The 27604-nt window shown below is 44.6% G+C and overlaps 1 protein-coding gene across 2 annotated transcripts in view; it reads right to left on the bottom strand.

The window, feature by feature from the left end:
• CSNK1E (casein kinase 1 epsilon) overlaps positions 1-23217 on the bottom strand; it is a 41719-nt gene extending 18502 nt beyond the window's left edge. Inside the window, exons 1-4 of one of the 2 annotated variants that reach the window (XM_028745802.2) lie at positions 22987-23217; positions 18685-18772; positions 285-395; positions 17-165 (exon numbers count right to left, since the gene is read on the bottom strand). In XM_028745802.2, the coding sequence (XP_028601635.1) occupies positions 17-165; positions 285-395; positions 18685-18760 (336 nt within the window). In that variant the 5' untranslated portion in view covers positions 18761-18772; positions 22987-23217. Of the gene's footprint in view, positions 1-16; positions 166-284; positions 396-18684; positions 18773-22678; positions 22700-22986 lie in introns of those variants that run through there. The other variant, XM_028745803.2, reaches the window with a different exon arrangement.
• Positions 23218-27604: the final 4387 nt, after the last annotated feature.

Genomic DNA, 27604 nt, shown 5'->3' with positions numbered 1-27604 from the left:
GATTATAAGAACTCACCATCTGATCTGCCAAGAGCAGAACAGTCTTGAGGCTGAACTTGCGAGAGCAGAAGTTGAAGAGGTCCTCCAGGCTGGGTCCCAGAAGTTCCATCACCATCACATTATAGTCGCCCTCTGCTCCACACCACTTAATGGAAGGGATGCCCACTAAGAGGGAAGAGAAACACACACCCCTTATGAGACACCAAGAAGCAGGCACCAAGGTTTAATATTCAAACCCCACTGTACCTCATAGCAACTCGTATTTCATTATTCGCTGAATTTACCTCCTCCCTGCATCATCTTGTAAAATTTGCTTTCGATGTGGAGCTGCGGGTGCTTGGTTTTCACACATTCCAACTTAATGGCTACCTCTTCCCCAGTGGCAATATTGGCACCTGCAAGAAAACAAAGAGGGGAGGGGATGATTATTTATTTAGTACATTTCTATCTCATCCATCCTGGGAAAACAGCGCCAAATGGGCAGGGTGTAAATATCATCACCATCATCATCATCATCATCCAAGAAGCTTAGGGCAGTTCTTTCCCCTCCCCTGTTTTATGCACACAACAGCCCTGTGAGGTAGATTGGGTGGGTGCAACATGACTGGCCCAAGGTCACCCATCAAGCTATGGCTGGGAAGCAATTTGAACTCCATGTGCCCTTGGTCCTATTGACACACTTCTTAATCTCACTTCACACTGGATCTCCATTCCGCATGACCTGGGTGAAACACCCTTAAATTCACAAAAAAAGTTTATGGTGCTAGCCTTTTTAATATTGTGTAGCAGATCCACCTTAAGAACTTGAGGCAAATCTTTTGTTTTATAATTAGTCAAGCTAGGAGGAGATTAAGACCCTCAAGCCAAAGCAAGCATTTGATTAAAAAAAACACATTCAAAACCTCAGGTGATGAACTACTCACCGGATGGAGCCTTCCGAATGTGAAAAGTATAAACAAACAGTTGGCTTTTATTAGCTAAATGTTTGTTTGCACTTTTCAGCCTCAAATGGCATGGAAAGCACAGAGGCTGTTTGATGCAGTGAAGGCTTTAGCACATTCATCATAAGCCGTGTATCAGCTGCAATAAATATACCACAGCCATAAGAGACATTTAAAGTGTTGGGATACCATCCATGTAAAGAAGCCATTCCTAAAAGGATGCATCAGAGGCCACAAGCAGAGATCTGAATACATGTAAGTGGCTCACCAGTTTGCCCACAATTACTAAAAAAAACACAGCCCAAGGTGCTAAATTTGGTCAAGCAGATAATGCATGAACCTAAATAAATAACTAGATTACAATCTCAATTTAGCCAGGAATTCTTAGGTCGGCACTGGACAAGGAAATTATCTAACCCTAGCTACACAGGGTAAAAAAAACTGGAACTTCACACATTGCATTTTATAAGTGTGAAAGAGACACATTCATCATGCCGGGACACTTCTCAGGAAGATGCAACTGGTTGCACACCTCAGGAGTGTGGATCAGAATGGGCAGCAATAAGGGCCGAGGACAACATACACAAAAGAGGGAGCCAGCAACATCATGGATCAATGATTGACAAGACTGCAGACACACCATGCTGATGTACCCCAGAAATGTATGGAACACCCCATTTTTTCCCCACTGGCAGCAAAAGCGCAGTAGCTTTGCAAGCACTGTAAACACCACAATTCTCCTAGCACCGAGGTATCCTTCTGACGGAGTAGCTCTTGTTCACATACCTTGTATCCTAGGACTCTTGCCACTGCCATCAAAACAATGTGCATATTATTATTTCTGCAGTGAAACCATTTACAAGCAAGCAAACAATCAACTGGCTTCTTTTTGTTAGGTCCCACAATCAGTCCCACCTGCTCCCTCTCTTCAGGTGCCCTCCTCTTCAATGAAGCATGCAATTATACTTTTGGAAATATTTTTTAAAATCCCATTTGGTTTATCAATTAACTCACACACTCTGAATGAAGAAAAAAAGATTCACTAGCAAATTAAACCACACAGGGACTACGACACACAGGGTGCCATTATATTTCTCATTTAATTAAATGTTGACATGGGTGGAGCTAAATTTAGCTGCCACCAAAACAAGAAATTGCTTAAGTGCTGCACACAACCCTATTTTATTTTTTAAATAAATCATTTTTGTTTTGCTCTTTTGGTTGCGAGAGAAGAGGGTGGAGCATGCCATTTCCCCCCCTTATGGGAACAGAGAGGTTCCACCAGCCAAAAATTACAACAGCAAGATTTGCACTCAGCCTGCCTGCAACGATTACGCCACAATCTCCTTCCCAATCTCAGACTTGTCAAATACGTTGTTAAGAGATGGCTTTTATTTCAGGACACTCCAATTCTGTAGGTCAGAAGCTAACAAAAACAAGGGAAAAATCAAAAAAAATTCCTTCCAGTAGCACCTTAAAGACCAACTAAGTTAGTTCTTGGTATGAGCTTTCGTGTGCATGCACACTTCTTCAGGTATCTGAAGAAGTGTGCATGCACACGAAAGCTCATACCAAGAACTAACTTAGTTGGTCTTTAAGGTGCTACTGGAAGGAATTTTTTTTGTTTTGACTATGACAGACCAACACGGCTACCTATCTGTAACAAAAACGAGAGAGTGAGTGTTTTTCATCCTCATTATTCCTAATCTGCTCAGCAGCCTACCCAAGTCTTAACCAAATCCAAGGGTGTGCTAAAATACCTGCTTCCATGCAAACATTCCCACAGCCTTCAATCTTTCGCTGAGGCCCTAATTTGGTTGGTGGCTAAGCTGTCATCTATAAAGAACAGAACCTTACCAGTGGTCGTGCCTTCCCAATGGAATTTTCTTCCCAATGAGGTCTACCAGACTCACTCTGACAAGGGGCTAATCCAGACATCAATTTATCTTAAGAAGGTTTTTATTCTTTTTTCTTAGTTTTTAAGCACTGCTGCAGAGGCACATTTTTAAACAACTGGTTGGATGGCAGGTTTTAGAAAAAAGGTAACATTCAACCCTCTATACTTCTGGTGGAATTTGCTGATCTAGATGCTCTAAACACAGAAAGCTTTTTATTTTCTATTTCTTTCTCCCTCCAACTCTCAAAAAAAATATTTTTTAAAATTCATCTCACATCCCTTCTTCTACCTTTCACATTTTAATTTCACCCTATTCCTTCTCCCTGCTCTTTTTACATCCACTTTTTCCTCCTACAACAGCTTTCCTCTCTTATCCCCTGCCTCTCAATGCACTGTTTATTTTATTTAAAAAAATAATATTAACCGTACCTCTTTCAAAATTCCTTCACTGCTTTCCTGGCCCTTTTCCCTCCAGAGGCTTCTTTTTCTCTCCCTTCCTACCCATCCTTTTCACCTACTTCCTTTCCCCACACTGGCCTGACCACTCTGACTGTGGCCCAGTTCCTGTCTTGCCTCCTCTTCAGCTCTGAAGGCTACAGCCTCTCTCGCCTTGATCTCTAACCAATTCTCCTGGCTCCTAGGTGCTCCTGTGCAGTGCTCATGTAAGGAGCCAGGTGCAGCTGAGGGCCAGAACTGAGGCTTACTTGAATCTGGGCCAAGGCTCTCTGCTGCTCTAAAAATAGTTGTTCCAGTGATTTCCCGTGTAACTCCTTACCATTTCCCATCAACAAAATGCAAAATTTGCCCGGGTGGCAGACCTCCTTTTTTCTTGGTGCCATTTATTTTCAGTTTATATACTAAATTATGTCCAGCTATTTAACAATTAAATGTTAGGACCGTGCTAAATTTGCATTCCCAAAAGTTTGAGGCAAAAGCAGAGCTTTTAGAAGGTGAAAAACATTTTTTGAACATTCAGAGGTGGAATTCTAACCCAATAAAGCGGCAGATCCCCAGCCAACACATACATCCAATTGTCTTTCCTTGTGGGCAATCACTGAGCATAAGGCATCCAAGCTAAAAAACAATAGATGGTATTAAACAAGACTGTACTCAAGAGTAGACCCAGTGAAATTAATAAACATGATTAAAGTAGGTAAGTCCATTAATTTAAATGTGTCTAATCTGAGCAAAGCTTAGTAAAATGCCACCCAAATCAAACATACATTTGACAAAACATCTATAGCATTTTGGAAGCTGTTGCAGTAATGGTGTGTGCATATAATCTTTTGATTACAATAAACTGATGAAAGTTAATTCTCTAAGTATTTCAGCTTCCCCCTCCCCTTAAACAAAAGGTTAAACACAAAGACCTTAAGACCAGGACATCCTTTTGGCATGTACAGTGGTACCTCGGGTAACAAACACCTCAGGTTACAAACACCTTGGGTTACAGACTCCGCTAACATGGAAGTAGTACCTCGGGTTAAGAACTTTACCTCAGGATGAGAACAGAAATCGCGTGCTGGGGGCGGCGCAGTGGCAGCAGGAGGCACCATTAGCTAAAGTGGTACCTCAGGTTAAGAACAGTTTCAGGTTAAGAACGGACCTCTGGAATGAATTTAGTTCGTAACCAGAGGTACCACTGTACCAAGACCCCTCACAATCTACTTATTTGGGTGGAGGGAGCCCACCCCATAACGTAACAAGGCAGGTCGGGCTACCTAAGTCCCTGACTGAAATGCATGTATATAGTATCTTTCTTGGTACTGCTGGCAACGATTCACAGCTCTCAATTTATTCCTCTGCTGTGGTGCCACTGCAGCTGGGTGGGGTAGAGGGTTCTGCTTTCTTCTTCTGAGTGATCCCAACCAGTTAGGAATCATGTAGGGAACATAACATCATGAGGCTATGTACCCATGTTTTGGCTCTGTGACATTGAGGGCAGAAGATAGTCAATGCTTTGCGCCCTCAGCACAGGGAGGGAACATGCCAGTTGTCATGGCAACTGCACTATACTAGTAAGGCAGAGCATTGCCCCAGTTGCTTTGGAAACAGGGATGCTTCCCACCTCGCCACACTGTGCTGTAGTGATTTCACTGCAGCATGATGCAGAATATCATCCCATTCATTTTGGCAACAGGCTCGTCGTGCTCGTCGGGGAGGCCCCAATGAAAGAGATTCCAAAAGGAATTGATTTGTCACCTTGTGCAAAACTAGCTCAGTTTCAGTTCATCTGTATTTAAACAAGCAAGATTCGTAATTAAAATTAGCACAGGTCATGCAAAATTGTAATGAAGAAGCAGATTTCTCTAGGACAGGCTTCCTCAACCTCGGCCCTCCAGATGTTTTCAGACTACAAGTCCCAGCATCCCTGACCACTGGTCCTGCCAGCTAGGGATCATGGGAGTTGTAGACCAAAAACATCTGGAGGGCCGAAGGTGAGGAATCCTGCTCTAGGATGTGTCATTCAGAAGTCATGGGGATGCGTCCCAGCATTCTTGGGAACCTCAGTATCTGCATTGTTTTAAAAGTGTTTTGTGTTTTAATGGTGTATGCTGCCCTGACATTGTATGATATAGTAGTATAGAAACACTTTTGTAAGATATAAACAATCATCTAACCCTGATTTACAGAGAAGCTAGGGAAGGAGGAGGAAGTGAGACTCTGGAATATGCTTTTTATGGCCAGGAAACCATTTTCACTCTTTGCAGCCTCCACTCTCAGTTCCCCTACCTACCACTTATAAAAATTATAATTAAATCACCTTTCTTCTCCCGTTCTGGTCCTGCTTTATTCTGTAATCAGTATTGGTTTACCTAGCTCGAGCGGTTTGGTGCCAGTTAAGCTGTTAGCCTGTCTGTGAATGCTGAGGACAGTGTTATGTCAAAGAAATCAGTTATTGCAAGATCAGAAGCACCACTTATTTTGCTTATAACAAGCTTACACAATTAGGGCTTCCGGGGTTGCAAAATCTTAACTTTATAGTCTTGCCACAAATGTGTCAGGCTTGTTACACTTAGCAACGCTCAGCGGCTAAAGAATGCCTATACAAAGGAAGTAGCATTCTAGAAGTTGGATATATTATGCATGTTTTGCATATCTTATTCTGCCCCAAATAAGGCAAGTGAAAGAGGAAGATGTTCTACAGAGGTCTGAAACTTAGGCCCTCAGCCATAGGAAATTATGCACACAGAGCTTCCTAGACCCCTCTGGTGTCCTATAGCTTTTTTTAAAAAAAAATCCCTCTTAGAATACTGGAATTTGCTCCATTTCCAAATCCCATGTTGGACATAGTCACTGAGAATGCACAGCTCTGACTATTACAATCAAAAGTTACATTTAGATACGGCCAAAGCGAGAGGTTGTATGACACCTTGAAGATTATACAGTGGTACCTTGGGTTTCCTGCTTGGCAGGGGGTTGGGCTCGATGGCCCTTGTGGTCTCTTCCAACTCTATGATTCTATGATTCTAAGTACTTAATTCGTTCTGGAGGTCCATACTTAACCTGAAACTGTTCTTAACCTGAAGCACCACTTTAGCTAATGGGGCCTCCTGCTGCTGCTGCTGCGCCGCCGGAGCATGATTTCTGTTCTCATCCTGAAGCAAAGTTCTTAACCTGAAGCACTATTTCTGGGTTAGCAGAGTCTGTAACCTGAAGCGTATGTAACCTGAAGCATATGTAACCCGAGGTACCACTGTAACAGGTTTTATGGATTAGCGTCCACTTTAGATGCATGAAGTGTTATCAACAGACAGCAGAGATAATTACACACAAACAAACAATTCTGGTGGGGTGGCCTGGAGCACTTTTTTTGGTAAAAGATCATTAAATGAGTTTCAGATCCTGCAGCCTGAGGACTTGGAGAAGGTACATGGTTAGGTTTCTGCAACTACTTGCATTTTGGACTCTTGTCCCTTTTGGCTTACAAAACCTGACTGGGAGGGGGCAGCTGGCTGGGCCAGGGAGGTAATTAATGCCTGGGCCACCTGAAGAAGGTGGTGGTGGACTACTCCTAAAGAAACCCCTGGATTCAGAAGTTCAAAATAGTTTCAGAATAGCAGCAGAGGTTCCTTTCTGGGAAAGTTCCTCAAGAGGATGGTTGCCAAGCAGATCCAGGCACTCTTTGGAGAAGACTAATTTTCTACATATGCCTGTTGTCTTTGTCCATGGAGTTTTCTTGGCAAGGATACTGGAGTGGCTTGCCGGTTCCTCCTCCAGGTGAAGCTGAGGCTCCAGTACTTTGGCCACCTCATGAGAAGACTCCCTGGAGAAGACCCTGATGCTGGGAAAGATGGAGGGCACAAGGAGAAGGGGGCGACAGAGGATGAGATGGTTGGATAGTGTTTGAGGTTACCAGCATGAGTTTGACCAAACTGCGGGAGGTAGTGGAGGACAGAGGTGCCTGGCGTGCTCTGGTCCATGGGGTCACGAAGAGTCGGACACGACTAAACGACTAAACAACAAATTTTCTACATCCATCTCAATCAGGATTCAGGCCCAGTATGGGTACAGAAATCGTCTCAAGTCGCTCTGGATTATGACCTGTGTTGAGGGGGGTGGAAACAGGAGGAGTGTGACCCTTTTGATGCTCTAGTCTCTCAGCGGCTTTCAATACCATCAACTATGATATCCTTCTGGGATGACTTGCTGGGCTGGAGGCACAATGCTGCAGTGCTTCCACTCCTACTTGGATAGTTGGCTCCATGTGGTGGTGCTGGAGAATACAGCACGCCCCTGTGGGTTCTCCAGTGAGGGGGTCCAACAGGGCTGGTTCTGTCCTCCATGCTATTTAATATATACACAAAAGCAGGAGTCATACAGAGCTCTGAAGCATGCTGTCACTAGAAATGGCCTCATTTCTAGTTTGCCTTTTCATCTTCTGCAGGTGAGGCAGTGATGTGCTGAATTGCTGCCTGGTTGAAATAATGGACTGGATGAGTGTCAATAAAGTGAAGCTTAAACCTGATGACACCGAGATGCTGCTGGTGGGTGGTTCACCTGTTCAGCTGAGTGGTGTGCAGCATGCTGGAGATGGGGAGCTCTCTTTGAAAGAGCAGGTTCATAGTTTTTGATCCACTGCTGTTACTTGAAGAGGTGGTGTCAAGTTCCACCTTCCAGAAGCTTAGGCTGCTGATCAGCTACAACCCTATCTGAACAGGTATAACCTGGCTGCACTGTGCTTTACATGAGGCTGCTTTGGAAAACTGTTCAGAAACACCAGATAGGGCAGAATGCAGCTACCCAATTGCAAACAGATTTGGGGCAAAATGATCATATAAAGCTGATACTGGCTCAGCTGCACTGGGTGCCTCTACATTCCAAGGCCAATTCAAAAAGTTGGTTTGGATCTTTAAAGCCTTATACAGATCTGGACCCCGGTATTTTTCAGAAATGTCTGTTCCAACATGACCCTATAGGGGCTTCTTAGATCTGTATCAGAGGCCCTTACCTGGGTGCCTCCTCGCAGAGAGATTTGAGGAATGGTAACAAGGAAGAGGTCATTTTTGGTTCTGGCTTCCGGTCTGTGCAGGGGGTCTCCCCAGTAAGGTCTGCCTGGCCCAGTCATTAATGTCTTTTTGCCACCAGGTAAGAACTTTTGTCCCAGGCATTTGTCTGATTCTGATTATTTTGCTTGATAAGATATTTTGCTTGTTGTTGTCGTTTAGTCGTGTCCGAGTCTTCGTGACCCCATGGACCAGAGCACGCCAGGCACTCCTGTCTTCCACTGCCTCCCGCAGTTTGGTCAGACTCATGTTTGTAGCTTTGCTGCTGCTTTACCGAGTCTATTCTACAAGTTTTTGGGTTTTTAAAATTGCAATGTATTGTTGTTATGCTATTAAAATGTTGTAAGGTGCTTAGAGACTATGTAGCAAGCGAAAGGTAAGAAAGCTAGGAGCAGGGAAGGCTGCAAAGGGTAAATATATATTGTTTATATTTTTATTAAATTACATATTATGCATGCTTTTATTTTATACACATATGGGTATAAGAAAAATGCTGTAAACAAGGGAGCCCGAGGCCATGGAATGCTATCAGGGACATTTATATGCAAAGCTCAAAAGTGACCTAGACCCTACACTTCACAGTCCAAAGTAGGATACTGAATGTAGTTGAAGCTTGGTACTGTTTCTTTCAAATACAAATTGCAGTGCTTAATAAAGAATGCCCCATGCAAAACAGAGGCTTGGCAAATCAACAGGCCATAGGATAAGAGAACAGTGAGAGCAGCAATATTTGATTTAACCTCCCTTCATGAACAGAAAGGTAAGAGGAGGTGCACTGCTTTGAACACAAATTGAGGTTTTCAGGCTTACCATAAACTGGTCAGTTGCCATTGTATATATTGTAGTGTCGCTGCTTCTTGAACTTTCAAAGTCTGAGTGACCTTCTATAGGCAGAATCATGATCATGCAAGGGACATGTTGGGGCAAGTTTCCGAGAAAACAAATCTAGTTTGGGGCTTCAGGAGTGATCCACTTTGCCAGTTAGCCACTCACCCTAAGGTGCAGAAACTCCCAGTAGACCTACTCAAAGGAGTAGAGCGTAGCAAGCCTTGGGCTCCCCTCACTGCATATGTGAAGCAGTTCCCACCATTCTTCTCCGGCCTGATCTCTGCCCTTCTATTTTGAGACAAAGCATCATTTGCTGTTGTATTAGAACCACAGTTTTCACTAAACTTGCAAACCAGGATTGAAAATCAGCATTTGATCCCGATTCCAATATTGCAGGGATATAGAGCCCATGACCTTCCAGATGCTGCTGGACTACAACTCCCATCACCCCTGAACCTCGGGCCATGCCGGCTAGGGCTCATGAGTGTTGAGTCCAACATCTGGATGGCTCCCTGTCATGCAACACAGGGTTGTAGGGAAAGAACACACTAAGTACCCAGTGGGAAAAACAAGCTATGGGAAGTGCCACACGAGAAGCAGCATGAGATTCCAAGCCATCTTTAACTGCTCTTTCGTGTCGGAACAAACCATGGTCTGGCATTATGTGTGAACCACCTCAAAGTCATCTCACGGCACTTATGTGCACAGGTATGGCAGCACAGAGCAGTTTGGACCAAGGAAAGCCCTTTAACTTGTGTACAGTTCTGGGAAGTTGGTACTGACAATGTAAAGCAATAAAAAACACCTCTGTGTATGTGCAGAGTGCAACGACAGCCTGCTCCTATGCATCTGGGAATAGGGGGCAGCATTTCCCAACAGGGTTGAACCCCATTGGCAAGTGACCTAGTAAAAGACTTCTGTCCTTATCTACGCTGCAGGAATAGCCAACAAGCACACAGTTCTGCAATTGTGGGCAAAAATGGCCAAAGCAAAAAACAGCAGCAGCCCCTATCTTGCTCTATGTTCATCAGCAACATTCTCTCTCTTGTGGAAATGAAGAACAAGGCACAACAGGCTGGGAATATAGTATGTTCTGATATACCAGCCAGAGAAAGGAAGATTTCCATTTTCCACAGGAACATGTGTGTGAAGCAATCATTTGAACAGGTGGGGGGGGGGGGGGGAGAAGCAAACATCCACAGAGACAAAAGTACTGCCATCACCAACCTGTCAGTGAACTTTGTTTGGCAAAGCAGTTGCACTCCATTTTAGTCATAGCCCTGAGGGCAAGGTGTAAATTCAGGGATGTGATCCACCAACTCAGTTCTTCACTTGAATAGGATAGTGCATGGCACTTGCATAACACATATTTCCGCTTTTAAATTCTCAGCCATTATCTTATCATCATGCCCGGCATTACTCATTAGGAAGATACGTTCCCCCTTAGGACCAGAGTTATACAACCTGCGGTGCCTGCCTCTCTCTCTCTCTCTCTCTCTCTCTCTTGCATTTCCTTCTCTGTAGGAACTCCTAGTCCTCTCCCCCCCCCTTCCCATGGGCTTTATTCTCACTCCATCTGCTAAAATGATCAGCAAACCAAAGTTAATGCTGACATTTAAAGAGTGTTGTCACTAGGCTTTAAAGCTACAACCCCAATGAGATTAGCCGGGAGGAGGGAGGCTGTGGGCACACAGGAGCTGACATCTGAGTCACAGCTTCAGGTCGGTCGTCTGCAGACTCAGGAAAAATGGCATCCATTTATAACATCAGTGGCCACACGCAAGGTATTTTTGTAAGCTGGTCTAGAATCCTACAAGTGTTAAGGCAGTATTGAGAATGCCATGTGAGAAGTTGTATCAAGATGCCTCTCCTTTAGGCTGGAGGCCTCACACACATCTTGAAAGGGGGGTACCTGGTTTTTTCCAAGCAGCCATTCAAAATAGTCCTCTACCTCGAAAGAATCTGTAAGCAGAATGTAGAAAGCTGCTCTAGACCAGGCCAGCTAATTGGTCCATTTTGCCCAGCTTTGTCTGCTCTGAAATGGCAGGCAGCTCTCTAGAGACTCAGGCTGAGCTTTCTTTCCAATCACCTGCTACCCAAACCTCTTTTTTCCCTCCTGGAGATACCAGTGTGAGCAACTGTACCTTTGCGCATACAAAGCATAGTGCTCTGTCCTCATGCCATGGGGGTCCTTCCCCAACACAAGTTGCATGCAAACTGCTTATTTAGCAATCCTCGCCAACATCTTACTACTACTACATAAGCTGCCTACCTTTTCCTAAAAACTGTATTTTAGGCTGTGACTCACTAATTAGATTTTTTTTTTTTAGGGCAGCAGAGCATACGGGGAGGATAATATATTTAAAAAGCCTCACAAGTCAAATCCACAACAGGAGGTGGTGTCATTATCTCACTCATACATTCTACGTATCTATGTAGCATTCATTCTTTGGAGTGGTTTTGTCTCTGGACTGCTTAGTCAAGGAGCCCAGAGCAGTGTGGACAATACAAAAGGCAGCAGGCATGAGCAAAGACCCAACTTTCTGTCACAGCCAAGTCCAAAATCTTCCTGGTCCCATCCTGTTATGCATGACAGAAGCCCCTGCTGCCTACACCAGAGAACAAGGTAAGAAGAAGACTGAATTTAATGCAGCTCAGAGTACAAGAACTCTACCTATTTGGAGTAGTGGTTGAAGTGTTGGACAAGAATCTGGAAGATCTGGGTTCAAATCCTAAACCCAGCCACGAAGTTCACTATCACAGTTTCTCAGTGTAATTCTGCCCCACACGGTTGTTGTTAAGGTAACATGGAGAGAAGGGGGAACTTTTGTGTGTCACTTTGATCTTCTTTGCAGTAAAGGTGGGATATAAATGTAATGATAAAAAACCACTTGCCTGCTAAAAGTCAGAAATGCTTTCAAAAACAATGACTACATTAAAAATGAAAATAGCATACTTCTCCCCATTTCATACCCAGGTCTTTAACCATACTGGTGCTTATACCTAAGGCTCATTTATAAAGCTTATTTCCATTTAGGTTCCTTCTCAAACCCCAGTTCTTCAGCCAGCCTTTTCCTGAACCCCCAACCGCCTTACTTTACCTGCAACTCCCTCCATTGCTCTCCTGTCTTTCCCCAGCCCATCCCATAATCCCCACCTCATTGTTCAAACACAGAAAGAAGAGTCAAGTGAACACCAGGCACCGTCCCCATATGAGATAAATCCCCAGGAAACCATATCCAATCATAATCATGCCTTTGCTATTACAAATAAGATTATGAAGCAGCCAAGACAACAAAGGGTAGTTAGAAGCAATCCCGTTCCTTTGCCTCATTCCATATAGATACAAATGCTACCAAGACCTTATGCTTCAGTGATCTGAGAAATCTGGAAATCATCAAGAATCCTACGCAGCATCCACCCCCTGTCTCATTCAATCGTGTGGGCCGCGTACTTCAAAATCCATTTGTTTCAAACTGCTCAAATGTGGGGGGGTGGCATGAGGGAGAAAGTCTTACAAAAAGACTGATGCCACCAGCCTAAGTGAAAACGACAGTCTTCACGAGGGACCCTTTTGGAAAATTTAGATGCATGGACTTGTTGGGGCACATAAATACACTCCACACACCCCTATTGGCATTCAAGAGCAGAACGACATTTTGCCACCACCTCTCCTCCCTGTCATTTTTTGTTCCCGAGCGGCGAAAGAAAAGGATGGGAATGGAGCAGATGGGTGAAGTCAGGCAGGGAGAGAGAGAGTTAACTAGCTAGGAAACAAAGGGAACACACCCCCTCCCTCCGAGGGAGGGGCCTGCCATCAGGAACTGTCCAAGCAGACACCACCAGCTACCCAGCATGCCCTGCTTTGCCAAACAGCCTTCCGTGTCTGATGGAGAAAAATCTCTATTCCAACCTGTAGCAACTCCTGCAGATAAAAGTTCTCCCTCTGGATCCAATGACAATACACCCCCCCCCAAGCGGCTACTGTGTTCAGGATCACCCACCTCCCCCCCCCCCCACACCATTGGTTCAGCAGTGTTGCTCAGCTGAGCCTCCCAAACCAAACAGTCTTCACAACAGAAAGCAAAGTCTCCACATTCCAGACGTGTGTTTATAAAAGCCATTGAATTACAGAATCATAGAATGCAAAAGAGGCTTATAGGGTGTCTGGTCCAGGACACCCCAGTCTCTCGGCCTGATCTCCAATGCTCTTTTTCCCAATACCAGGCCTGCCAAGCAACAAGCAACCTCCCTCTGGGGTAAGTCACTCCAGTCTGATTTGCACAACTGGGCTGGCATCCTGAGAGCACAATTTCAATCAATCCACACGGTGGTTGGCATGTGCAGAAGCAGCCAGCCCATTTTTGATTTACCTACTTCGCTTTCAGTTATTTTGTGGAGGGGTAGGAAATACAAGTGCTTGCATTTAATGAAATACACTTCACTTGGCACTCATTGGACAGAGAAATAAAAAAGGTGGAAAGACCAAGAGGAAGGATGCAAGTGGAGAGAAAGAACAGTGGGGGCTGAGCCGACTGAGACGTTTTCAAATCCGCTCATGTTGACATTGAGATGAAACTATTGAATGGCTACTGGATCTTGGGAAGGATTAAATACACCAGCTCATCAATTTTTGAAGCTTTCCAAAACTCATGGTTGGCCAGAGAACTGGTGCCCCCCATCACTTGAGCAATGCCACAACATTCAAAATAGGAGGAATGAAAAAACAAGCTGCCATCACTTAAGAGTCTGTTACTTAACAGAAAAACTATAATGAAATACTCCTAATCAAGAATATGCAGCGTTTATCTTATCCTGCAAAATTGCAAAGGCTTCAAGCCAGACATATTCCATCTTTGCCTATGCCCATACTTTCACAACTGCAAGAAAAAGGGATGGACAGTTCTGCCATCTTTATTCCTAGAGGGCACCTTGCTTCATCTCTACGTTCAACATGACAGTGCCCAAAGTATACTTGCTGACCCTCATCTTAGAAGCAATCATGCATTTGCAGTACAACCACTATATGTGCAGTGTCAGTGACCACCATCCCTTGCTTGAAGCCTGTCAACCCTGTACCAAAGGCTGAACTTAAAATACAGGCAATAAATATTGTAGCTCCCCACCTGTGCACCAGTTCTGGAATAGCAGAAAAAGCTAAAAAATATGTAGCTGCCAGCAAAGTGCTACCAAATTACCATAATCAATTGATAACTACAAATTACATATTACTGAACACCACAGCAGCAAGTTCCTAGCTGATGCACAACAGACCATGGAAGTACTTTGTAAGCAAGGGCTTGCAAACAAAAATATACAACCAATACAGGGCTGGGAATAAAAGGGATGGATGAACATTTCAGAGGTGATGAAGGAAATCAGCAGGCATTCAAGGTGCAAGCAGAATAGGGCCCAACGGCTCTTGCTGAAGTAGCCTGTTAGGTGGGTGGGGGTCTTCTTTCAGGTTTAAGAAAAAGCTAGTCCAGTTGGATGCAGTTGGAAAAACATAGGGCTTGGACCAGAGGGACCTGGGTTCAAAGTTGTGTTTGTTTATTTAAACCAGTGGTGGAGAACCTGTGGCCCTCCAGATGTTGAACTTAAGTCGCATCATCCATGACCACTGGCCATGAGGCCTGGCAGGAGTTAGGAACCTGTGGCTCTCCCAGCACAGACGGACTCAACACCCAATTTAAATGTTCATATCCTGCTTCATTCAAAGGTATTCTGAAAACAATTTGCATCAATTATTAGGCACACAAACATACAGGGTATTCTTATTCTTATTATTATTATTATTATTATTATTATTATTATTATTATTAGATACTACTATTGTGGGGGGAACTGCTTTTAAAATCCATGTCACTTTATGCCACATCCGTTTCCAGAACCTCATTAAAAGAGTAGATCAGAAAACCCCACTCCAAGTATGGTCCAAACCATACTCTGCAGACACAGAGAAAGCTGCATCCTTGCAGGGCCACAAAGCTCACCGGGGGGCTTAGACAAAATCACTTGCAGGCTAGACTACTTCACAGGGTAAAAAGGGATAGCGTGAGAAAACTACCCTGAGACCTTGGAGAGAGAGAAATACAAGTTTGGTTGCTAAATAGGTATGGCAGATATCCAGTTGGAGCAGAGTGCTTTTGACAAGTGGAAACCAGAATCTTGGAAATAAATAGTCAAAGGAAAAGGTGACAAGATGGGGTACAAGTTAACAGGCCTAAGCATAGAAGGATGCAGCCAGAGACACCATATCCACCACACCCAATACCAGAACAAATTGGGATTTTAAAATATTGTTTTTTAAACTTTTCATTTGTTTTTAAGTAAAATGAAGAGGATATAAAATTTTAAAATCAAACAAGCCCATTTCCATGGTGTCAGAGAGGAACAGGATTTTCCAGTGGGCAAAGAACACAGGCCCAGTATTATGATCCACCCACAGGAGGACTCAAAACACAGCCAGAAGGATGACAACACAGGCTAATTTGTATTGTTTTAATTTAGTTGTATCCTTAATAACTGCATTGTCACCTGCCACTTTGAGGACTCTTTTAGGTGGAAAAGCAGCTTATAAAAATCTGAATATATATAAATATATCAATAAAATAAGCAGAAAATGGAAGGTTTACGCTGGAAAACTAAGGCAGGGCAGCTCAGAAGAAAACAACCCAAAGCAACCACACTCAAGAGGAGGAATCTGGGAAACAGTGGGGCTGGCAAATCTTGTGGCAATGCCAGAGTGGAAACTGGAGATGGGAGGTTGCAATGTGACACCCTGCTAGAAGCTGGGAAAGCCAGCTACATGCTACACAGAAGCTATGCATGCAGAGGCATCACCTTACAGATCACTCAGAGGGTAGCCCTTTCGGATGCAGCCCTGGGAAGGGAAGCCGCACCTAGGACTTTTTATTTACCTCTAGGCACACCATTAAGTGAACACACACACACAAAAACCCTACCCCACCCTCCCACTATATATAAGGGTCTGGTGACTTCTGTATCAGTGTATCTGAAGAAGTGTGCATGCACACGAAAGCTTATACTGTACCAAGAACAAACTTAGTTGGTCTCTAAGGTGCTACTGGACAATTTTTTAATTTTTTTTATATATTTCCACACACACAAAAAGGTAGGGTCATTCAGAACAATAGATAGTTTGGACTGATTATGAGAAGAGATCCCTGGGTTGTCAAGAGGAAGACATGAAGCCTGGCAGTATAAAAATAAGCCAAAGCACTGACAAACATAATTAAGTCCACCATCCTCAAAAGTAAAAAAAAGAAAAAAGGCAAGCACCCCCCCGCCCCCAATTCATAACCTAAGGGGTATCCTAAAAGAATCTCCCCCTTCCCAATCAGAGAAATACAGGAGGTAAGAATCTGAATTCTTTTCTCTGGCCCTTGCACACCCTCAGTGATCAGAACTACATGAGACATATAGGAGGAGGAATCCTTAAGACCGCCATTGTCATAACCTTGCAAGCATACTCTACACCAGGGATGTGCAACACAGCAGAGTGACAAAGCACGTTTTGTCACACAAGCCAGTTTTCCCGAGAGCAGCCAGCTTCGTAGCCTAGTTGCCACAAGCTAGCAAAAAGGGCTTCCCAATTAGGGAACAAACGCACGCAACACAGCGTAACACCTACAGTCCTGAACTGGGTGCCCCCACTGTGAAAGGGGACAGGTGAGCTGAGACTAAGGGCAGGGCTTATTTTCTGCAGGAAGACCCACATTTGATACTTGGCCTTCTATTTTTTAGATGTCAAGTCCCAGTATAATCTCACAACTTTTCGGCCATTAACATGTCATTGATGTTTCTTGCCTGCCTATTTTGCTGCTGCCATTTCCCTTGTTGTGTGGTGTGTTTGTTAACCGATTGCTTTGGATTATAAGCTATCTTGAATACCTTGCAGTAGAAGGGTTACGTGGATATAAAGGTTTTTAAAACAAGGTTACCTGAAAACCACCTGCCCGTATACACAGACCTGCTAGATTTCTTTATCTGAGGATTCCTTACCAGTAGCACCATGTCTTATGGACCATCATTTGGTAGCAACATCACTACCCTGGCACTCTTCCTTCTGCCATATGTGTTGCCTTTTCTTTGTTTTAGACATCTTTTCAAAGACCTATTTTATTTGCCCTAGCTTTGCTAGACATGGCGCTGCCAGCAAGGACTCTGATCTAAGTAATCCATCAGGTTGTTGAAAGCTGAAACCTGTACCAACTATTTTGACTTTACCATTATTATAATAATGTGGAGATTAAAGAAAACATTGTTGCTTTTATATATCATGTTTTATACACTGCTTGAATACTTTTATATTCAGCTGGTTATAAATGTTTATAAAATAACAAACATGTACCGTATTTTTCGCCCCATAGGACGCACCGGCCCATAGGACGCACCAAGTTTTTTTGGGGGGGAATAAAGAAAAAAAAATTATTTCCCCCCCAGGCACTTGTGGGGCCGGCAGTGGGGAGAAGCGCTCTTCTCCCCACCGCCCGCCTGCAGACCAGGTCCGGGGACAGCGGGAAGACGCGCTGCGCCTCCCAGCTGTCCCCGGAGCTTGCGGGGCTGGCGGCGGGGAGAAGCACGCGTCTCCCCGCCGTCAGCCTCCAAACCACATCGGGAGACAGCGGGATGGCGGCGTTCTGCCTCCCCACTGTCCCCCGACCTTGTGGGGCTGGCGCTGCGGCTCTCCTGAAGCCTGGAGAGCGAGAGGGGTCAGTGCGCACCGACCCCTCTCACTCTCCAGGCTTCAGCGAAAGCCTGCATTCACCCCATAGGACGCACACACATTTCCCCTTCATTTTTGGAGGGGAAAAAGTGCGTCCTATAGGGCGAAAAATACGGTACTTTATATACAAAATCCAAAAAACAGATACAAGATTTTATAGCACCTTTCCCCAACTAGATGTCCTCTAGATGTTGTTGGACAACCTCAATTATCCCCGATCATTGACAACTCTGACTGACTGATGAAAGTTGAAGTCCAGAACATCTGGAAAGCACCAGGTTGGGTCAGACTGTTATACAGTGCTGAACATATTGCAGCTTGAGAACTTCCACCACCATCTTTGTTAATGAATACAGGCGGCGACTATTTTAGGTGCGTCCAATTGGCACAATCACCAATGAATGGTCCTTTTGGACCCAGAAGAGGGAAAAGGGGGGCACATTTATACGTGTTCCACCGACACGAATGCAGGGGCCAGGAACAGAGGCCCTGTGAGAAATGCTTGCCGCCTTTTACAGTAGTACAGAAATCTTACCACACCTCAATTTTTTAAAATAGTATGAATTCCAGGCATCAGATAAAAAGAGTATGTCCCCCCGGTCTCTGTCTAAAGGAGTTGTTTTTCCTCTGGCCCTTAGCCTCCTTAGTTAAGAGGAGAATACAAGGCTGAAGAAACACATAAGAACCAACACACACCAGTTCACTATTCCAAAATGTTCTAAGCTATTAGAAGATGCATTCCTACAGTTAGGACAAACTCACCCAAATAAATATCTCCAAAGGATCCACTACCGATTTTTCTTCCCAGCCGATACTTGTTCCCCACTCGAAGCTCCATGATTCAGTTGCTCTGGGAATAAAACAGAGGACATACAGGGTAAGATTAGAAAGATGACCTAAGTCAACACATTCAGCTACCATATGAGAGACCCAATATTTATTTCTGGTGTGGGGAACTCCTCATCAACCCTGGCCACTGGCTATGCTTGCTATAAGTGATGAGAGTTCAGCAACATCAGGAGGTTCCTACCCCTGGTTTATTCCTTCTTCAATTAAAGTTTTTGGATCCAGTTTTGCTGCCTAAACCCTTGGGACTCTCTCACTGTCATAGTAAAACACTCAATTTAGTAAACAGTAGTCTGATATTTCTTAACAGGTTTTTTTCCAGGCTGGGGGGCATTCAGAAAATGTGGTGAAGTAACAGTTCAACCAAACCAGTCACCTAAAGTAACCTTGACTGCAAGGCCAACTTTGGCTGCAACGTTACCTAGAAAAAAGCCTCAATGAAATCAGTGAGACAGACTTGAACATAAAACACGCTTGGAACCAGGAAGCAGGCCTCTGGCTAAAACAAAATGTATAGCAGAGAACTTTATGGTGGAGAAAGTGAACCCATCTCAAGGACAAGCCAGAACCCTACACCTGGCATGCGTTCCAATGAACTGGGATTTGGGGCTCACAACATTTCTACTCTGCTTCACTTTCCTTCTGGGCAGTAGCATGGTAGTACAGGACAAATTCCTCGATCGCATGGTTCACAACCAGTTACTGGGCCCAAGGTGCACATCTGCATGCCACATTTGACACTAGGCACACCATATGTTTCCACACATCACACTCATGAACATGAGGGATCCATCCAAACCCCAGCACTACCACCTTCACTTCAACCATGCATGCCAACTTCTTCCTTTAGGCCTGTGCCAAATGTTGTTCTGGAGACTCCCAGCGATATCCTCTCCCAGAAGACCACCATCTTGTGTTTCTCCTGTCTCCTTCTGCCCGCCCCACCACTGTTCCAGTAACGTTGATCTGTTTGAAAGACTGTGGCTCTTTTTAAAGGATGCTGCTGTATGGTTAATTTATGTAATGCATATTTATTAATGTACTGTATGCAGGCTTTGCTCTCCTGGGTGGGTAGGCTGCTTGAAAGAACAGGCAAGGATTAAGCAGACAGGGGGTCCTTTCGCTTGATGGAGTCTACAGCTTCCTTTCTGCTGCACCCCAAGGTCTACAATATGCCAGAATAAGCAAAGTAAAGCGGAGTTCTAGTCATATCCAAACTAATCATGTACTGCAAAAAGAGAAGTGGTGAAGCTTAAAGGCACACATTCCACTGTAAGCTTTAACAGGGCATCATGAACCCTAAATACCCAGTTCCAATTACTCAAAGCACAACAGAAGGCAAAGTCCCCTGCTAAAACATGTACCCAAGCATGCAGGATTGTTAATCTGCAAGGACTACAGAGTTATTCTCTTGTCTTAAAATTCAAGCAGAATACACAACAGAAGTACAGCCCTGGGGAACAAACAGGAATCAAGAGGTTATATTCAAGCAAGAAGATAGGATTGATCCCTTCCACTACCCCAATTAAACTAGGAATGTAACTGCATATACATTTGACTCATACTCTAACTTGCTCTCAATACAAGATAAGGTTTTTTTTATTCCTATAAACACTGGTGACACACGAACCGGAAGGAGCCAGCAGTTTTCAGAAGTTACTCTGGAGATGCTTGATCCCTAAAGGTTAGGAGTTTCCTAGGTTTCTCTGCCAGCTCTCTTCAACACATAACCCAAGAGGACAGGCAGACCGAAGTAGGGATGGCGTATCAGCAGCTAGTAACCCATCTCACTCAGGACAGCACTGGGCTCAAGCAAGCAGGGGCCCAGCTGCTCACTGTGGTTTGCAGTTAGTTGTGACCTTTTAACTTCCTGCAAGAACATTGGGGCTTAATTCGGAAGTACCCCACACAGCTTTACAGCTGACTGGCCTTCAAACTCATTTTCTAAAAAAGCAGATGTTGTTCAAGGGGGGGGGGGGGGTGGAGACAAAGAATGAGATCTCCCAATTTCCCTTTCATAAAGAGAATAATGAAGCACACACCTAAGTACCTCCAGCTTCATCAGACTTGCTTCCTAGTAAGAATGCATATGACTGAAACTTTAATACGGCAAGCAATGCTTTGGACAGAGGGTTCGGAGAAGGCAGCAAGACCAGTTCATGCCAAGGGCAACAAGAAATCAACCAGTCACCTTAGGAATTGCTTCCAGGTGCTGGGGATGGGAACACTTACCCACCCACCCTGCTGCCACATCAGTTTCTCTCCAAACTCTCAGGCCTTCACCTCCTCCATCCAGAGAGACAGAAAGGAATTAAGCCAACTCTATGGCCTTCCTCAAACTAGAGCAACAGCCCTAGGCAGTCAAGATGCCAGCCAAGAATTCCCTCTTCATGAAACTAGAAAGACTCCCACACACTCTAATGCATATACTCTGCATGAGTGGATGCTTATACTATATTAATAGCCACTTCTATCTCTCTCTCTTTCTCTCTCACACACACACATTCTAGAAAGCTGTATTCGAATCAGCACCACACACAAACCTACTCTACATTATGTAAATGCAATCATATAATAAAAATATGTGTGCAAACACACAGCAGGCCCCACACATCTGGCATTCAGCACTTTACAGTACAGCATAGGCAACCCCCCCAAGCAATTATTGTAAACAAGAGGACTTCCATACCAGCTTTACTTGATTTGCTAGAAATCAAGGATGCATCGAGGACTACAGTAGGCCACACTGTGCGAGAGCTGACTAGATATATAATGGATGCTTCTGGGTTTGAAGAATTGGGGGGGGGGGGGGGTATTCCATATCAGCTTCAAAGGATTGGGGGAACAGGAGTGTGCACACAAATATAGCAATACTTTTCTAAAAAGCAATGTGCCACAACAGAGATATTTGCTTCCTTCTCTCTTTCCTCTCCATTTCCCTTCAGAGCAGTTACCAAAAAAGAAAAGGAGCTAAAGAAGGCAGATCAACCACACACAACAAATGCAAGCATTAAAAGGAGATAAAAACTGATAAGATCATCTCATCACTCAGCCACAAGTATAACTTAAAATTAAATCACCCTCTTCCAGCGCCAGAAGCATCTTATAAAATAGGGAGGGGGGAGAATAATGCAGCGAGGAATGAGAATTAGGCAGCAGAAATAGCAGCAAAACTTCTATTTACTATGCAATCCTCATTACAAATCCCTGAGCTGGTACAAAGAAGCAACATTTCAGAAAAGATGTGGGGGTGGGGGTGAGATATTGCCCCCCTCTTCACCCCCCTCCCTACAATACCGAACCTTCCCAGTGCACAAAAGGAGATAGTGATTTACAATAACAGCCACTTCCTCCCCCCCTCCACCTCACAATACCCACCCTATTTGTCAAATATAACCTTTTTAGAAATTCAACAGTGTTTACTATTGGTGTGTCCCCCCACCCCACCTCAAAAAAACCCCTCACAAACAGCCGAAGGTTGGAGCCAAGGGGGGGGAGAGAGGAAAGAAGAGAAGATACCCGTTACTCACTACCAATTGTTTGTGAAGCCATACACAGATGTTAAGTATAGGAAACGAAAAGGGAGAAAGGGGGGAGAAGCAGCAGCAATCACCCCCTCCTCTCAAAAACAAACAAACACACACACACTGACTTGGACATTAGGTTGAGCATAAACCCCAGTAAGTAAAATTTAAATATATATATAAAGTCAGTGGAGCCATTTCTGCATGTAGACAGCAAAGGGGGGGGGGAGGAACGGGGGGGGGGGAGAAGCGATACAGGAGCCCCTCAATGTGTCCTTCCGAAAGTGAAGCCGGGAATGGGGGGGGGGGGAGAAAGATGCCTGCATAATCCTTTGTCTCCGTCAAAAATTAAAACACACACACAGAGAGAGAGAGAGAAAACGAGCCTTTTGTTGTCGTCCCCCCGTTTCGGTTACAGCTTCCTCCTTCGCCTGTCACCAAATTCCACGGGGGGGGCCCCCAGCCCTATGCCAGCCCAGCCTTGTGTGCGCCGTGTTGTGTAAGTGTGCGTTGTGTTGTGTTGTGTATGTGCGCGTTGTGTGCTGTGTGTGAGCGAGCGAGAGCCTCTTCCCCCTCCCCCCCCCCCCCCCGCCGCCTTATCCTCCTCTCTCAGCAGAAAAACAAAGGGACGGAGGGGCCGCCTTTCCCCCCGGATTTGCACCCCAAAACCTGCCCGGATCCCCACAATATTCACCCCGCCTGGAAGGAGCCTGTCTGCCGCTTCTGCTCCCGGGGCTGTCAGGGAGGAAAGGCGCCGGGGAAGGAAGGATGACGGAGGATTGGGAAAGGCGGCCGTAGCCAGCTCTGAGCGCCGCCGCCGCCGCCGCCGCCGCTTCCTCCTTCTCTGCGCTCTGCCTGCTCAGCTGCCTCCCTCCTTCCCCTCCAGCCTCCCTCGGTGTGTGTACAGCCGAGGCTCTCGCTCATTGAGTTTCCATTGAGTCTCAGGGCCAAACCCACTGATGTCATCCTACAAAGCCCTGGGCCCTCCCTCGGAGGTTTAAAGGGGCAGCGGCTTGTTTTTGTTGCTTCTTGCTTTGCGAGGGCTTCCTGGTCGCCCACGCGGGCAACCGCTTTTTTTGAGGGGGGGGGGTAAACGCGCGGGGGACGGGGGTTCTGAAATGACCCGCTACCCATCCCCAAAAAATATGTACCGGCGCAATTTTGTGAAAGTTGTTAGCAGCTGTCTAGCTCACACCTGCACCGCAGTGCATCGCTATCGCGTTGCGCGGAATCCAGAAGAACGGCCGCCAAATGCCTCTCATCTGGGTAAACGAAAAGGCGCCCATTGCTCGGCTCAGGACAAGAGAGGCTGCAAGCTTCTGCACATATTAAGCTGGAGGGGAAGCTGAGCTCATCCTAACTCTCTGGGTAGGCGTCCAAAGCATCCAGCTCTGTTGCACAGCTCAAAGCTTTTTAGCAAATCCATAATCCACAGACAGATAAACCCCTCAAGATCAGAAAAGTTATATTTTGCGCACTCTGGACAAAGGGCTGAGATATGGGAGCTTGTAGTCCTAAAGCCTGGCCCAATGCAGTTAGTGCATTAACAGCCAAAACTTCCACACCTTTTCTTTTTGTAAATCCCATTAAGATCCAGCTGGAAGTATCCCTCTGACAACAAAGGGCAGTGTTCAGTAGGACAGCATCTGCACTGCATGCAGAAGGTCCCAGGATCAACCCTCAGCATCTCCAGGGGGTAGGGCTGGGAGAGAGAGACCCATGTCTAAAACCCTGGAGAACTGCTGCCTGTCAGCACAGGCCATTGTGCTGAGCTGCAAAGACCAAAGGCCTCTAACACAGTGTAAAGCGGCCTCCTGTCTTTCCTAAAATCTCAAGATTGTGGCTTGCTTTGCAAAACATCCAGCCTGTACAGTGGTACCTCAGGTTACATACGTTTCAGGATACATACGATTCAGGTTACAGACTCCGCTAACCCAGAAATAGTGCTTCAGGTTGAGAACTTTGCTTCAGGATGAGAACAGAAATCGTGCTCTGGCGACGCGGCGGCAGCAGGAGGCCCCATTAGCTAAAGTGGTGCTTCAGGTTAAGAACAGTTTCAGGTTAAGTACGGACCTCCGGAACGAATTAAGTACTTAACCTGAGGTACCACTGTATTCTGGAGAATGTGAGATGTTTCTTTCAAGTCTCCACACCAAAATATTTTTAACACTCTAGACTCATTACAACATTTATTTGCTTTTGTTTACTTATTGGACCCTGAGCCATTTGCAAGTGCTTGTTCTCAGACATGTCTGTGCAGCCATCATGTGCTGCCTGAGGCAGTTGCTTCAATCTGCCTCATGGTGCTTGGTGGAACATCCCAAGAAACTCGCTTAGGAATGGGCTGTATGCTTGTCTTCAAAACTCAGCTTAAAGTCAAACACAAAATCCAAACCATAAACATTTCAGGCTGCATTCTGTCATTTGCATTGCCTGTAAAATGGCTGTTCCTCTCCCTCATATCTTCCAGCCAATAGTTTTATCAAACAAAATTTACTTGATTAGAACCATCAGTCTTTGGATCATTCATATACATACCTGTATATGAATGTTCTGAAATGGTTCACATTTCTCTGGATGCGTTTGATCAAAGGTCACAAGACAAGCAATGACTACTACTTCCTGAATACTGTGGATCCAGTTCTGTGAAATTCCCCACCCAGGTGATATCAGACAGGCCCTCTCCCTGTTGAACTTCCGGCACTTAATTTCAGCAAGCACTTTAAGTTTTCTGATTTTTGTTGTCTTTAACTGATTTTACAGTATCTTTATTGTATCTTTTGTAACCTTACTATACACCACTTGGAGATTACGGTCACATCCATACCATACATTTCCCAAAGACTCCTGGGAACTGTAGTTTGTTAAAGGTGCTGGGAGTTGTAGCTCTGTGAGGGGCAAGTTGGGGGAAAACATGTACTTTAAGTGTGCTTTAAATGTATGGTGTTGATGTGACCTCTCCATTAACAAAAGTAGAGCAGATAAAAAGGTTGGTAGCATCTATCATCAAATAATTGCACAATACGGCAATTGTATGCTCTCATACAGCAATTGCCCTGGTTAGGGCCATAAGACATCCTTGTCTTGCTTAACTGGTGGTGCTGCGTAGCTTCCTAGAACACAGCCTCTCTCAGCTTGGTCACTCCAATTCTAGCTTGGCCATCCTTCCAAACCAAGGAGTGCGTATGTATGCTCATGTAATTCGGCTGAGGTGCCCAAACCTTGTTCCCTTCCCTAAGCATCTGGGAGTGGCTGCAGTCTGTGGTAGCCAGAGGAAGCCAATGCGGTAGAGTAGTGTCAGACTAGGACCTGGGATTGGGAGGGGAGCCATGTATGTCACTTGCGTTCCCTGGAGAAAAAGGTAGGATATAAATGCAATCAATCAATGGCCAAAGTAGGATTCCTACAAAAACAACAACCAGTGAAGACACAAAGCTTGGTCTGGATTCAGCAAGCTCTGTTGCCTGTGGCTAATATTTTGTCTGGTGACAAAACTCAACCTGGGTCTCTAATGTGTATGTGTGTTAGTACAGTGATGATTCCACAATGGTGTCCTTGTAGCCACACAAAAATGAAATTAGTTAGCAAATTTATAAAATTACACTTGAGGTTCAAAGTGGATAGAGGGAAGTTCTCCCTCTGTCAAGGACCCGCTTCGTGTGTTATACATGTGAAAATAGCTTCACACAATGGCTGTAAAGCCACCTATCAATGATGATGCTGCATCACCCTGTGTTGCGGATCGTGCACTAGACAAGAGGCTGGACTTGCTAGATAACTTCAAAGGTTAGAATCTATGATTCTAGCTGATTGACAGTGGCTACTGGACAGACAAAGGCTTTACTCACACTGTTTCCCAGTGTTTATTTTGTTTTCCAAATTGTTAATTTCCACAGTATATTTGAGCTTTCCCACAGTGTAAAAACCACTTGGGGAAATATAGTACTTTAGAAGGTTTAGCACCCACCCATTTCCTTGTTATATACATATGTGTGTGTTTTCTGGAAGCAAATAACATGGGCACAAATATTAAACTTGCACTATATTCTGCTATATTTCCAGAAGTGGCTTTTATGTGGTGTGACAGTTCATCTATAATACAAAAATTAACTAGTTAGGGAAACATCAGGCAAATGGAATAAACTGTGGTGTGAATGCAGCCCAAAAAAGGGTATTATTATTTTTTACACACACATAATTAATGCCTCGAAGTCACTGCCACATGGATGTGGTCACGGCCAGTAGCTTTGATGACTTTAAAGGGGATTTGACAAATTCATGGAGGATATGTCAAGGCTGATAGTCAAGCTATATATTTAAATTTGTATGCAGCTTTTCCATATAAATATATGCTGAAAGTGACTCACAACAGAACAACAAAAATGCAGATCAATATATCATTACAGTAACAAAATACTAAGATGACATTCACACCAGACATTTCAAACACAGTCAAGACTCAAGACACATCGCTTTCCTCATGGAATCCTGGGAGCTGTAGTCAAGCCTCTTGCAGAGCTTCATTTCCCAGCACTTTTAGGAAACTAGAGTTCCCAGAATTCTCTGGGAAAGCTCTGAGCTTTCAGTGTGTGAGGTGGATGGGACTCATATCATTTTGTGACATAACATGACAATCCAACAAATAACTCATGTTAAAGACATCATAAATGGGGTTAATGGCTAATATGGGGATATTTTGGTTGCCCTGTTACATCTGGAACAATTCCAGACTTCTTCACAGCGCTTTGCATTAGTTTTCTGGGCAACAGAAAACTGAGGTGACAAGTATGTCATGTGTTGACAAAGCTCTAAGAATCCACTTGGATTTCTTTTACTCAGCTTTACGCTTTTTAAGCAGGGAAAGAAGGTTCTTGAGTAATTTAAAGATATCAGCAAGCAGGCTCTGTTATCAGCACCCAGAACCCCTCATTGGTTGGCTCGTATGCAAGCTAAGCTGGCCTCAGACAAAATTACCGGTAATTACAGCCACACCTACAGGAAAGTAATGCTGCAACAATTTACTCTGTCACCTCCCAATGTTCCTAAGCACCTTTTGCCCATGGGAGTATAGCAGCTCACACAAACTCCAGAAACCCATCTGTTATTAATTTGTGCAACACATTCATCTGACCAGCAGAGTCTACGGAATTGTGTAAATGTGTCAGGGTTGCTCTAGGCAAAGTTTAGGATATATTGACCAGACCTCAATAAGTTTGCTGACAAACGCTAGCCATTGGCATGACTAGACTGGGAAGGCTATGCATTAGATTTTGGCAGGAAGGCAAGGAAAAGTGCATTTCCCCCCACCCATA

Source organism: Podarcis muralis, chromosome 10 (assembly GCF_964188315.1).
Source record: "Podarcis muralis chromosome 10, rPodMur119.hap1.1, whole genome shotgun sequence".
In the NCBI taxonomy this organism is placed as follows: domain Eukaryota; kingdom Metazoa; phylum Chordata; class Lepidosauria; order Squamata; family Lacertidae; genus Podarcis; species Podarcis muralis.
The sequence above is the reverse complement of the archived record's forward strand: the minus strand, read 5'-3'. Positions and strand labels throughout refer to the sequence as shown.